The sequence below is a fragment of the Arachis duranensis genome, chromosome 10 (assembly GCF_000817695.3).
Source record: "Arachis duranensis cultivar V14167 chromosome 10, aradu.V14167.gnm2.J7QH, whole genome shotgun sequence".
Lineage (NCBI taxonomy): Eukaryota > Viridiplantae > Streptophyta > Magnoliopsida > Fabales > Fabaceae > Arachis > Arachis duranensis.
Genome location: NC_029781.3, coordinates 19,617,936 through 19,629,523, shown reverse-complemented (window position 1 = coordinate 19,629,523; position 11,588 = coordinate 19,617,936). Strand labels below are relative to the sequence as shown.

The following is an 11,588-nucleotide window of genomic DNA, read 5'->3' as shown; positions in this document are numbered from 1 at the left end:
ATTGTGAAAATGACGAGATCTCGATAAATTATGTCTTTATAGGAGAAAAATGAGATTGAAACAAGACAATTGTCAATGAAATATTTGCATATAATGTGGCATTAAATATCATGCATGAAAGTAAGGATCTTGAACCAAGAACAGTCGAAGAATGTCGACAATGGAATGATTGACCAAAATAGGAAGAAGCTATGAAAGCTGAGTTAAACTTACTTGCAAAATGTGAAGTCTTTGGACCTGTAGTTCGTACACCAAAAGATATAAAACCTGTTGGATACAGATGAGTATTTGTGAGAAAAAGAAATGAGAAAAATGAAGTTGTACGCTACAAAACTCGACTTGTGGCACAAGGGTTTTCACAAAGGCCCGGTATAGATTATGAAGAAACATATTCCCTTGTAGTGGATGCAATAACATTGCGTTATTTGGTCAGTTTATCCGCATACCATAAACTACATATGCATTTAATGGATGTGGTAACAGCCTACTTATACGGATCATTAGATCGTGATATCTATATGAAAGTTCCTGAAGGACTAAAGATATATAAATGATCCAATGAATATTCGCAAGGGTTATACTCAGTCAAATTGCAAAGATCTTTATATGGTATAAAGCAATCTGGACGTATGTGGTATAATCGTCTTATTGAGTATCTGGAAAAAAGTGGGTTAAAGAATGATGATATCTGTCCATGTGTTATCATAAATAAATCTGTATCTGGATGCATTATAATTGCTGTATACGTTGATATTTAAATATCATTGGGACCCCTGAAGAGATTCCAACAATTATAAAAGTTCTAAAAGAAGAGTTTGATATGAAAGATCTTGGAAAGACTAAATTTTGTCTCGGCCTGCAGATCGAGCATACAAAAAATGGGATCTTTATTCATCAAACAACATATACAGAAAAGATCTTGAAAAGATTTTATACGGATAAGTCGCATCCATTAAGTACCCCAATGATCGTAAGGTCTTTGGATGTGGAAAAGGATCAATTCCGTCCTAAAGAAGAAAATGAAGATATCCTTGGTCCTGAAGTACCATATCTTAGTGCCATTGGAGCGCTAATGTATCTTGCTAATAATACACGACCTGACATATCATTTGTGGTGAATTTATTAGTAAGGTATAGTTCCTCTCCAACCGGAAGACATTGGAATGGAATCAAACAAATGTTTCGATATCTTCATGGGACAGTTGATATGGGATTGTTCTATCCATATGGATCAAAGTCACAACTAGTTGGCAATGAAGATGCAGGATATTTATCTGATCCACACAAAGAGAGATCTCAAACAGGCTACTTATTCACATATGGTGATATAGCTATATCATGGAGGTCAACGAAACAGACGATAGAAGCAACATCTTCTAATCATACTGAAATACTGGCGATACATGAAGAAAGTCGCGAGTGTTTTTGGCTCAGGAGTTTGATCCGATATATTCTATCATCATGTGGACTGATTGATCATAAGATAGCTCTAACTGTTCTGTTTGAAGATAATACAACATGCATTGTGCAACTTAAAGGCGGATACATCAAAGGTGATAGAACAAAGCATATTTCTTCCAAATTCTTCTTTACTCATGATCTTCAAAATCAAGGAACAATTGATGTCCAACAATCCGCTCAAACGATAATCTGGCAGATCTATTTACAAAGTCACTTCCAAAATCCTCCTTTAAAAGATTGGTATATCAGATTGGGATGCGCCGATTCCGAGACATTAAATAATGTTGACAAGAGGGGGAGACTATACTCTTTTTTCCTTGGTCAGGTTTTTGTCCCTAATGAGTTTTTCTTGATAAAGTTTTTAACGAGGCAGTCCCCATCACAAAAGATTTTGTACTCTTTTTTCTTCACTAAAGTTTTTTTCATTGTGTTTTTCTTTAATAAGGTTTTAACGAGAAATAATCCTAAATAGCATTCAAGGGGGAGTGTTGTGATAAGGGATGAGTTGGATGCCCATTAATACTTGAGCGGCTCAGTTTCTCAATGAAAGAAGGCTTTAATGAAGTTTGAAAAATCAAAACCTATATGTGTATAAATAGGAGGTTAAGCCTCCGTTAATAACACACATCAATAACAAAACATTCTTCTTTCTCTGTACATTACAATAATATGAATTCTTTATTTTTTCTATCTCTCCATAGATTTTAACTTTTAAGTTTACAATATATATAATATTAGTAAATATATTAATCATCTCTATTATATTAAGATAGTAATTATGGTGAATGTTACTACTAGAATTTTCTAATTTACTTTTTTATTTTATTTTTATTACCTCTTTCTTGTTTATTTATTTATTTTATAACATTATCAACTACGCATATGCACTTAAAAATTAATTTAGGATTTGAGATTTTTTTTGTAATTTTTTTTACTTGGGGTAAAAATTTATAGACTGGCCTATTTTCTACTATTAAGCCATAATTGGGCCTTATTTAATTGGACTAAGCAGATTTCATTTTGCTTCTGCCTCAAATTTTGTTTGAGTAAATGATAAATAAATTGCCTTATGCATGCAATAATTTATTGGCCAGCGACAAATTCTTAAATGGAGCTCAGTACCGCGACGAATTAGTCTTTGCCCTGTCGGGCCGAGGGATACCGTGAAAAACAAAAAAAATAATAATAAATAAGTCCTCATTATTTATCTAGAAGACAAATACATTTTGACTAATTAAAAATATAAAAATAATTTATAAGCAAAATATAATTGATAAAAATGATTTAATTTTTTCAAATTTAATAAAAAAATTGGGATAAAAAAAGAAAATATATTTTATTACTATCCAATTTTTTAAGCGTGATTCAATTTAGCCAGATTATTTATCCTTTTGATATTGCTTCAACTAGAAATTAGATATAACCTAAAAGAGAGCATAAAGTTTGGTCATAGAATACTTAGTTATTAAAATCATATTAGACCATTCGATTTGGCTGCAAAAGTGCTAAACGGATCTAAAAAATCAATCTAAATCAGTCATAAGAGCGGATATACATCAGAATCGATCAACTTAGTCAAAATGCAGTAAAAACTGACCAGTTCATGCCAACCGTGTGTGAATCAGTCATCAAACTAATCAATAGATGTACACCATCAAAACTGATCAACTTAGTCGAAGACTCATTAAAAAATGACCGACTCAAGCTAAACTGTGTTAATCGATCATCAAAACCGATTATTGACCTGCTGGTGCATCGATAGACGTGCAAAGAAGAATTCTTAAGAGAGATTTGATTATTGACCATGAAATGTTAGTTCCCTTGACTCTCAACAACTTGCCACTCAACCAAACTAGCCGTATGTTTTAATATGTTAATAATTATTAGTCATTCAATAAGTATCGTAACTGTTCCGCCGCTTTTTATTATTTTAAGAAATTAATTTTTATATTTATTTAAAAATTATAAATTTGATAAAAATTAAAAATATAAGATTATTTAAAAATAATTATAAAAATTGCAAAATTATTTTCTCAAAATATTTAATTTAAAGCAGATGAAAAATTCATATACAAAGCATCCGTTATCTTTATTCATAATTATAGTGGATAAAAAATATTTTATTTTTTTTAAATTATTAATTTATATTTTTATTATATTCTCCCACTCTTATTGTATCACACATTATCATTGTGTTTTATTATTCTCTATACACATGTTTATCATTGTCTCATTAGTCATCCTACTATTATATTGCATTGTTCTCTTTATTTTTTTTTTTTCCGTTTTCTTCTCTTTTCATTTTATCTTCACTCAACTGCAATTAATTATAGTTATTTTTGTTTACTCTCATTTGTGAGGAGTTGACTTATATCCCAATTATCATGTACCATGAGGTCTTGCTAAATTGGTTTAAATAGCTATTTTGCCTTGTGAAAAATTCTGATTTAGACAAAATGGATTCTAATTTTTATTTTTTACAAAATAAATCTCAAATATCAGTTCTATTTGATAAAATGGCCTAAACATCCTCAGCGATGAGTTAATAATTAGTATATTTTGGTCAAACAAAAATGATATTTAAAGATTTATTTTATTAAAAACAAAAATTAGAATCTATTTTATTAAAGTTAGAATTTTTAAGTGTCGAAATGACTATTTACTCTAAATAAAAAGAATATCATAAAAACAAAAACTGGAATAACAAAATAGTACAAGAGAATTTATTTTAATTTTTGCTTCTGTATTGCTCAAATTATCTAAAATCTTAACAAGTGATACAGAAATTTATTGTTGAATATTTTGAATTGATTTTTCATGTATGCAAAGCTGAAGATGACATGATTTCAATATTGGAGGTTAGTTTTCAATATTAAATGGTTAATAACTTGATGACAATGGTTAGCAATGAACACAAAGGAACTAAAAAGAATAGGTTGAGAATATAATCTTAAAAAAAACAAAAGCAAAGTCAGTTCTAACCTTTTAACCATATTAAAGTACCTTGGAACAAAGCATTTGGTTAGGGATTCGAACATGGTGATTATCCTTGTTTTGGACTAGGCACATATCATTTCAATTCAACCTCAAAGTTTGATTTGGAGAAACCAATCTAGATTAGTCTACTGATTAGTTCATTAGTCTATTTATGTAAATATTGGAGGGTTTGAATTCTGCTTTGCGTAGACAATAACTCATTGGTCAACGATAAATTTTTAAATAGTGCTTCAATTTGCGACGAATTAGTTTTTGACTTATTAGATTAAAAAATACCGTTGGCAACCAAAAATTATTTTAGAAAAAATAAATATAATTTGTAAAAAATGATAAAAATGATTTTTTTTCAAATCTAATAAAAAAATAGAGATAGTACTAATTATTTATATTTTCATAATCGCAAAAAAGAGAACAAAGAAATAAATTCATTTCATTAGTAGCCATTTTTTTAATTGTAATTCAATTCGAAAAGATGTCTAACTAGAATATTTGTCTTTTTGATGTTACTTCAACTATAAACTAGATATATAGCCCCAAAAAAAATGCGAGCTGAGGATGGAAGCTTCCTTGGCTTCCTTGGCACAGAGGAAGAGACGAGAGAGTGCACGAGCCATGAGCGACGGGGGGTTGTCTCCTGAGCAGGCTAAGCACATAAATTTCTCGGAGGTGCCAGGCGACCCCCTCCAATCGAGACCACTTCCATGACCGTTTTCTAGAGAAGCGCAAAAAACTTGATGAGCTAAAAATTAGTGTGTTCAGATATTGACAAGTGTACCAAATTGTTCAAGTAATATTACGGTGAATGGATATTGTTTCCATGAGAATTAATAGATTAAGGCAAGCAATATCTAATTGAATATCTAATTAGATCAATCAAATATTGGCAAGAGAATTGTGGATCTTGAAGAAAAGAAACACAACTAGAAAATTGATTAATACAGACAGATTTACAGACGGATTTACTCTTTATTACAGACGGATTTTTGGTTACCGACGAAATTACCGACGAATTTTGTCCCTCTGTAAAAGCCCCGTCGGAAATTATTTACCGACGGATTTTTTTTCCGTCGAAAAATTACAGACAGATTTTTATCAGTTACCGACGGATTTTCCCTCTGTAAATTTTCTATCAATTTCCCAAAGGCGACGAACTTTCCGACGGATTTTCCGTCTGTAATTACAGACGGATTTTCAGACGGATTTCCCGTCTGTAATTACAGACGAATTTTCCGACGGATTTTCTGTCTGTAATTACAGACGGATTTTCAGACAGATTTTTCGTCTGTAATTACAGACAGATTTTTCGACGAATTTTCCGTCTGTAATTTGAACCTTGGAAAATGATCTCACACTCTGATTACAGACAGAAAATCCGTCTGTAAATCCGTCAGTAAGGTAAAATAGAATTTTTTTATTTTTTCAATTACAAAATTAACTTGTTTTCATACAAAATAAATATAAATTTAATACAAATTTTTATCTAATTTGTATTCAAATATTTATAATATTTCAAAAAAATAAACAAATTCATTGTATTATCAAACTAAAAGAAAAGTACTATAATAAACAAACAAGTCAATATAATTCAAAATACAAACAAAATGTATTGATACATCAACTATAATCCTCAATGTATTATTCAACCATACTAAAACTATCAACTATACTAAAAGCTGTGTTATTTTCCATACTAAAACAGAAATTGAAAAACTCCAAAATCTCCAGATCAATTTAGACCTCAGATACAACAATCTCTCAAGTGAAATCCCAACTTTTCTTGGGAATCTGTTGAAATTAGAAGCACTTGATCTTTCCCACAATCAACTCACTGGAAAAGTCCCTCCACAAGTTGGTGACATGAGCAGCTTGGGAGTGCTTGATCTCTCCTACAATAACCTTTAAGAAAAATTGGACAGGAAATTCTCTCATTGGCCGGACAGGAAAATCATGATCATGCTCACCATATACTGGCTTTGAATTAAGGTCATTAATCTCAAAACTATAGAAAGTGCAGCAAGCCAAATGTTCCACTTAGTTGACCAATAAAAAGTCTTTTTTCTTTAATATTTTCTTTAATAACTTAATTTACAGACTCTTCTTTTCACAAGGTATCTTTCATTCTTCATTCATGCATTTTCTTATATATTCAGTTTCGTATTTAAATGATTTTTTAAAATTAATGCAGGTATGCAAAAACTGATTTTTAATGATTTTATCCAAAAATATGCTGAAACACAACAAAATAACTTTTCATATACAAGAAAAGAAGCCAGCACCTTTTCAATGGGAACCTCATTCCGTTTGCACCAGGCAACTGTAATCCTAGGGTCAAGATAGTTTATCTTGGACGTGCCCAATGCCACAGTTTTCAGATCTTCTTTTGTCTTCATATCACGTTCCATTTTCTCAATCTTTGCATTGGTTTGAGAGATCTTTTCTCTAGCCTGTGCATTACATTTACCAAAATTATACATCACATCTAATCAAAGCAATCATTAAGAATTTCGGAAAAGGTATATTACGCTTCAGGGGCCAAGTTCCTTTTTGTCTTTCCATCTGAACCCTTTAGAGGGGACCTTCCTTTCCTTGCTCTGTCCAAATCTGTCTTTAGCTCCTTCAGAACATCCTACAAGATTAAGCCAAATCCAATTATATGTTTATGAGCCACAAGGCAAGTCTACTGTAAAATTCAAGCATATCAATCAAGAAATTCACCCAGTAACAAGTCCATTACCTGAAGCTCACCAATCTTGTTTGTTAACTTTTCAATTTGTGACAAGTGAGATTTTGAAACACTGCGTTGATGATTACAAATGATTGCAACCTTTTACGGAAAACACACGTCAATAAAACTTGAACATGAAAAAAAAAATTACACAAATGCAATATCATTGGTATAAAGAATTGATCACTTAGTGAAATTACCTGTTTATTTGCATGTTGATAAACAAGAATCTTTTCGACAACATCACCCTCTTTAGTTTCCTTATTCAACTGTTGTCACATGATTCCAGGAAAATTAAGCATGCATGTCCATATATAATCCAACACAAGAAATCATCATAAATACATAAGAAATGAACTTTCCACTTGGAATATATCTAGAAGCACAAGGATTTATTATAGAATTTCATGGTGAGTAGCTCCAAGAGAAGATTTTGTGTTTTTTCCCATGTTTATTGGCACATAGTTCTGTGCTTTGTACATTTTTATGACCTTCGACATGTAAACTAATCCAATATTCCAATGGTGCCAAAATTAAAAGCTAATAGAAAATTTTAATAGTTAAAATTGCCCTCTAACCTAAATGGATAAGGGTGGACGAAAGAGCACTTTCAATGTCAGACATAGAATTATTAACAAAATATACAAATGCCAATTGCTACAACACAGAACATGCCATTTCAATAAAGCAGTTCTTACCATATCATCCAACGTGATAGATGCATTGAATGTACGGAAGACCTTTGCAGTTAGGCCAGGCATGAGTTCCTTCAGATGAGCATTTAATTTACTTGTATCCAACTTGTCAAAAAGATCATCACCGGGGCGCTTATCTGAAAATTAATAACAGGAATGTATTTGAAAGCTTCTCACTTATAATGGTAACAAATAAAGTTTCTTTGTCTTTTTCTCTTCTTTTTTTTTTAGTGATGGGAAGACAGTTCCTGACCTTTTTGGAACTTCAAAATTGCATCGTAAACAGGAAGCTCAACCTCAATTGTATTCTCATACTTGATAGAATCTTTACCAAGGAAGTTAAACTGTAATTTAACAAAAAGGAAATATGCCAACCATCAAGTATAAGAGAAACCTGAAAGTGTTGCTAGTGAAAATCTGAATTGCAGAAAATAGTTGCTATGGTTATCATGCTCCCTTCCATGTTCTCATCAAATACGCCGTAATCACTATGGTTATCATGCTCCCTTCCATGATACCAATATACCACACAAAAGAAAAGCACCTTAACTTCAATGCTTTGTTAATATCAGAGGAGTCTTTAATACAAAAGGAGTACAGCAAACTAAATTTCAGATAGCCAAAGTCAGAAGATCAACTGACCCTCTTCAGGAATCCGGCACCAAATGCTCTGGTGACTTTTAATTGTCCTTTCACTCTATCATTCAATATGGCTTGATTATCATCTGGGTGTTCTGCTCTTATTCTAAACACTTCCTGCAAGAAAAATTGAAAAAAAATAATCAGCAAAGGAATAAAACCAACATCTTAAAAATACGAAAACTTTTCTTTCTAGTAAAGGCTTATAATTAATTATGTTCATAAATAGCACCACACAAACTTTTCCTTTTAATTTGCTCTTATCCATTTTTAGAAGTTTCAATCAAGCTATCTCATCTAAATAATAAGGTCAATCTTGTTCTTGACTGCAATATGTGTTGCATGTGTAAATCATGGATATGAAAATATGCAGACATTGCTCACAAAAAAGGGATAGTAAAAAATATTATGATGATGAAATTTGAATAAAAGCCAATGAGACAGAAAAAACTGAAACATAAACAAAATTATTCAAATTCCAAACAACTCACACATACACATGCTTTCTCATACTTGATAGAATCTTTACCAAGGAAGTTAAACTGTAATTTAACAAAAAGGAAATATGCCAACCATCAAGTATAAGAGAAACCTGAAAGTGTTGCTAGTGAAAATCTGAATTGCAGAAAATAGTTGCTATGGTTATCATGCTCCCTTCCATGTTCTCATCAAATACGCCGTAATCACTATGGTTATCATGCTCCCTTCCATGATACCAATATACCACACAAAAGAAAAGCACCTTAACTTCAATGCTTTGTTAATATCAGAGGAGTCTTTAATACAAAAGGAGTACAGCAAACTAAATTTCAGATAGCCAAAGTCAGAAGATCAACTGACCCTCTTCAGGAATCCGGCACCAAATGCTCTGGTGACTTTTAATTGTCCTTTCACTCTATCATTCAATATGGCTTGATTATCATCTGGGTGTTCTGCTCTTATTCTAAACACTTCCTGCAAGAAAAATTGAAAAAAAAATAATCAGCAAAGGAATAAAACCAACATCTTAAAAATACGAAAACTTTTCTTTCTAGTAAAGGCTTATAATTAATTATGTTCATAAATAGCACCACACAAACTTTTCCTTTTAATTTGCTCTTATCCATTTTTAGAAGTTTCAATCAAGCTATCTCATCTAAATAATAAGGTCAATCTTGTTCTTGACTGCAATATGTGTTGCATGTGTGCCTTTGTTACAACAGCCAAGGTTCTCAAACCAGTTTTATCCACAGACTGAGACATTCTTATGGATTCACAAGTAGTAAAATCAACGGTAGCAGAAAGAACATTCAGAATAATGCTCTCTTCAGGCCTAATATACTCCATGATAATATCCTTGATCTGATCATAGATATTTTCAGGCTGGCCATGAACAGGAACCCTAGTTATACCAGGAAGATCCACCATTGTCAAGTTCCCTCCCAAACTAATACTGACAAAATATTGTAAACAATTATAATTCAGATTCAAACCAATCATGGTCCTCAATCAAAAGTTTGAATTAGTAACTAAAAAAGGAACTGAGAAAGCACATAGATCACAATAAACAATGAGAAAGCAGAGCGATTACGATAAGCAAAAAAAATCATATGAATTTTGAGTTGAAGTCTGGGAAAAATATAATGCTGCCAATACGAAGATCACCTTGAATTTAGAATGCTTGAGAATAGGAGCATCGCCAGTGGCTCTCCGATGAACAATCACTGCCACAAAACCAAAACCCTAGTTCACGCACCATATCGGTTCGAACAGGGGGCAAGAGAAAGGTGGAACCGCGGCTGACGGCGGAACCGATTTTAGTCGCCACGGAGCTAGGGCTTGCGCGAAGGTATGCGAGCCAGAACTGAAGGGAATAAAAGGAGAGAGAGGCACGGCGGTGGTGGAGCTTGAGCTTGCTTTGTTCTACGAACGAGAGACACAGGGGCTGTATTCTACTGGTTCCGTGCTTAAAGAAGAGGAGAAGAAGGAGAAAGTAGCTGCGGCGGTTAGAGTGGCCGGCGGTGGCGCTGTGGGTGAGGAAAGGAGAAGAAGAAGCTCGTCGGTGGTGGCGCTGTGGGAAATGCTAGGTTTGATTTGTGTGCTGCGAATGAATGGAGCTCGTGGATAAACATAACCCCAACCATCATAAACCTAAAATATCAAATATTTCCGATGAAAAATTTTAAATTACAGACAAATTTGCTGTCTATAATAATTTAATAAAATGCAGCGTTTTGTCTATTTAATTATAGACAGATTTTTCGTCTGTAACTATTTTTTATGGAAAAAAATTAATTTTTCCGACGGAATTATCGACGGATTTCTTTTTCCGTCTGTAATTTATGCTAATTCATTTTTTTTGTTTTCCGACAAAAAATTCCTCTGTAATTCCGTCTGTATTTCCGTGGGATAAAATCCGTCGGAAATATCCCTCTGTAATAACTACTTTTCTAGTAGTGATTACGGTAATTTTTCTTAATATATATACATATACATAAATAATTCTATACATATACATAAATAAAAAATACATGAATTATATATTTTTTTAAACTCTATATTACCGATTATTAAAAATATTTAAATTATATATATTAATTATTTTTTGTTATAATTATTTCGTTTTATATATATGATTATTTTTTATTCTACAATCGTACAATAAATTTTTACCTTTTTATATCCATATATACTCCTCAATTCCGACTCCATTCATACGAATATTAACAGTTTTTTTTCTAATAGTGATGTTTTAATTTTTTGCTTTCCTTTTTTTTTACGTATCTTTCTTTTTTTAAAATAGTGATATTTTAATATTTTTTTCTTTTTTTTAAATATATTTTTCTTAATAATTACATTACTAATCTGAAATATAAAATGAGAAAAACGGTGATGCATATATCCAAGAAAAAAAATAAATTTAAAAATCAGAAAAAAGAAATTTTATATTAAAAAATATAAAAATAATATATCAGAAAAGAATAGTCATAATATATAATTGAGTCAACAATTTAAATTTCTCTAAAACTAATTTAATCAAATACCAATATTAGAAATAAATTACTTAAATAATATTTAATCTATTCTAGTCC

The 11,588-nt window shown here is 31.5% G+C and overlaps 1 protein-coding gene across 2 annotated transcripts; it reads right to left on the bottom strand.

The window, feature by feature from the left end:
• Positions 1-5,988: 5,988 nt before the first annotated feature.
• LOC107469376 (DNA topoisomerase 1 alpha) lies at positions 5,989-8,634 on the bottom strand (the record flags this gene model as incomplete). 2 transcript variants are annotated; one of them, XR_001588124.3, is given in 8 exon segments in its annotated part: positions 5,989-6,354; positions 6,735-6,902; positions 6,981-7,084; positions 7,193-7,282; positions 7,384-7,452; positions 7,882-8,015; positions 8,132-8,222; positions 8,521-8,634. XR_001588124.3 is itself a non-coding variant. In XM_016088754.3 (8 exon segments), coding segments are annotated over 8 exon segments (867 nt in total), but the record flags the coding sequence as incomplete, so codon positions are not given.
• Between the last annotated feature and the right edge of the window lie 2,954 nt (positions 8,635-11,588).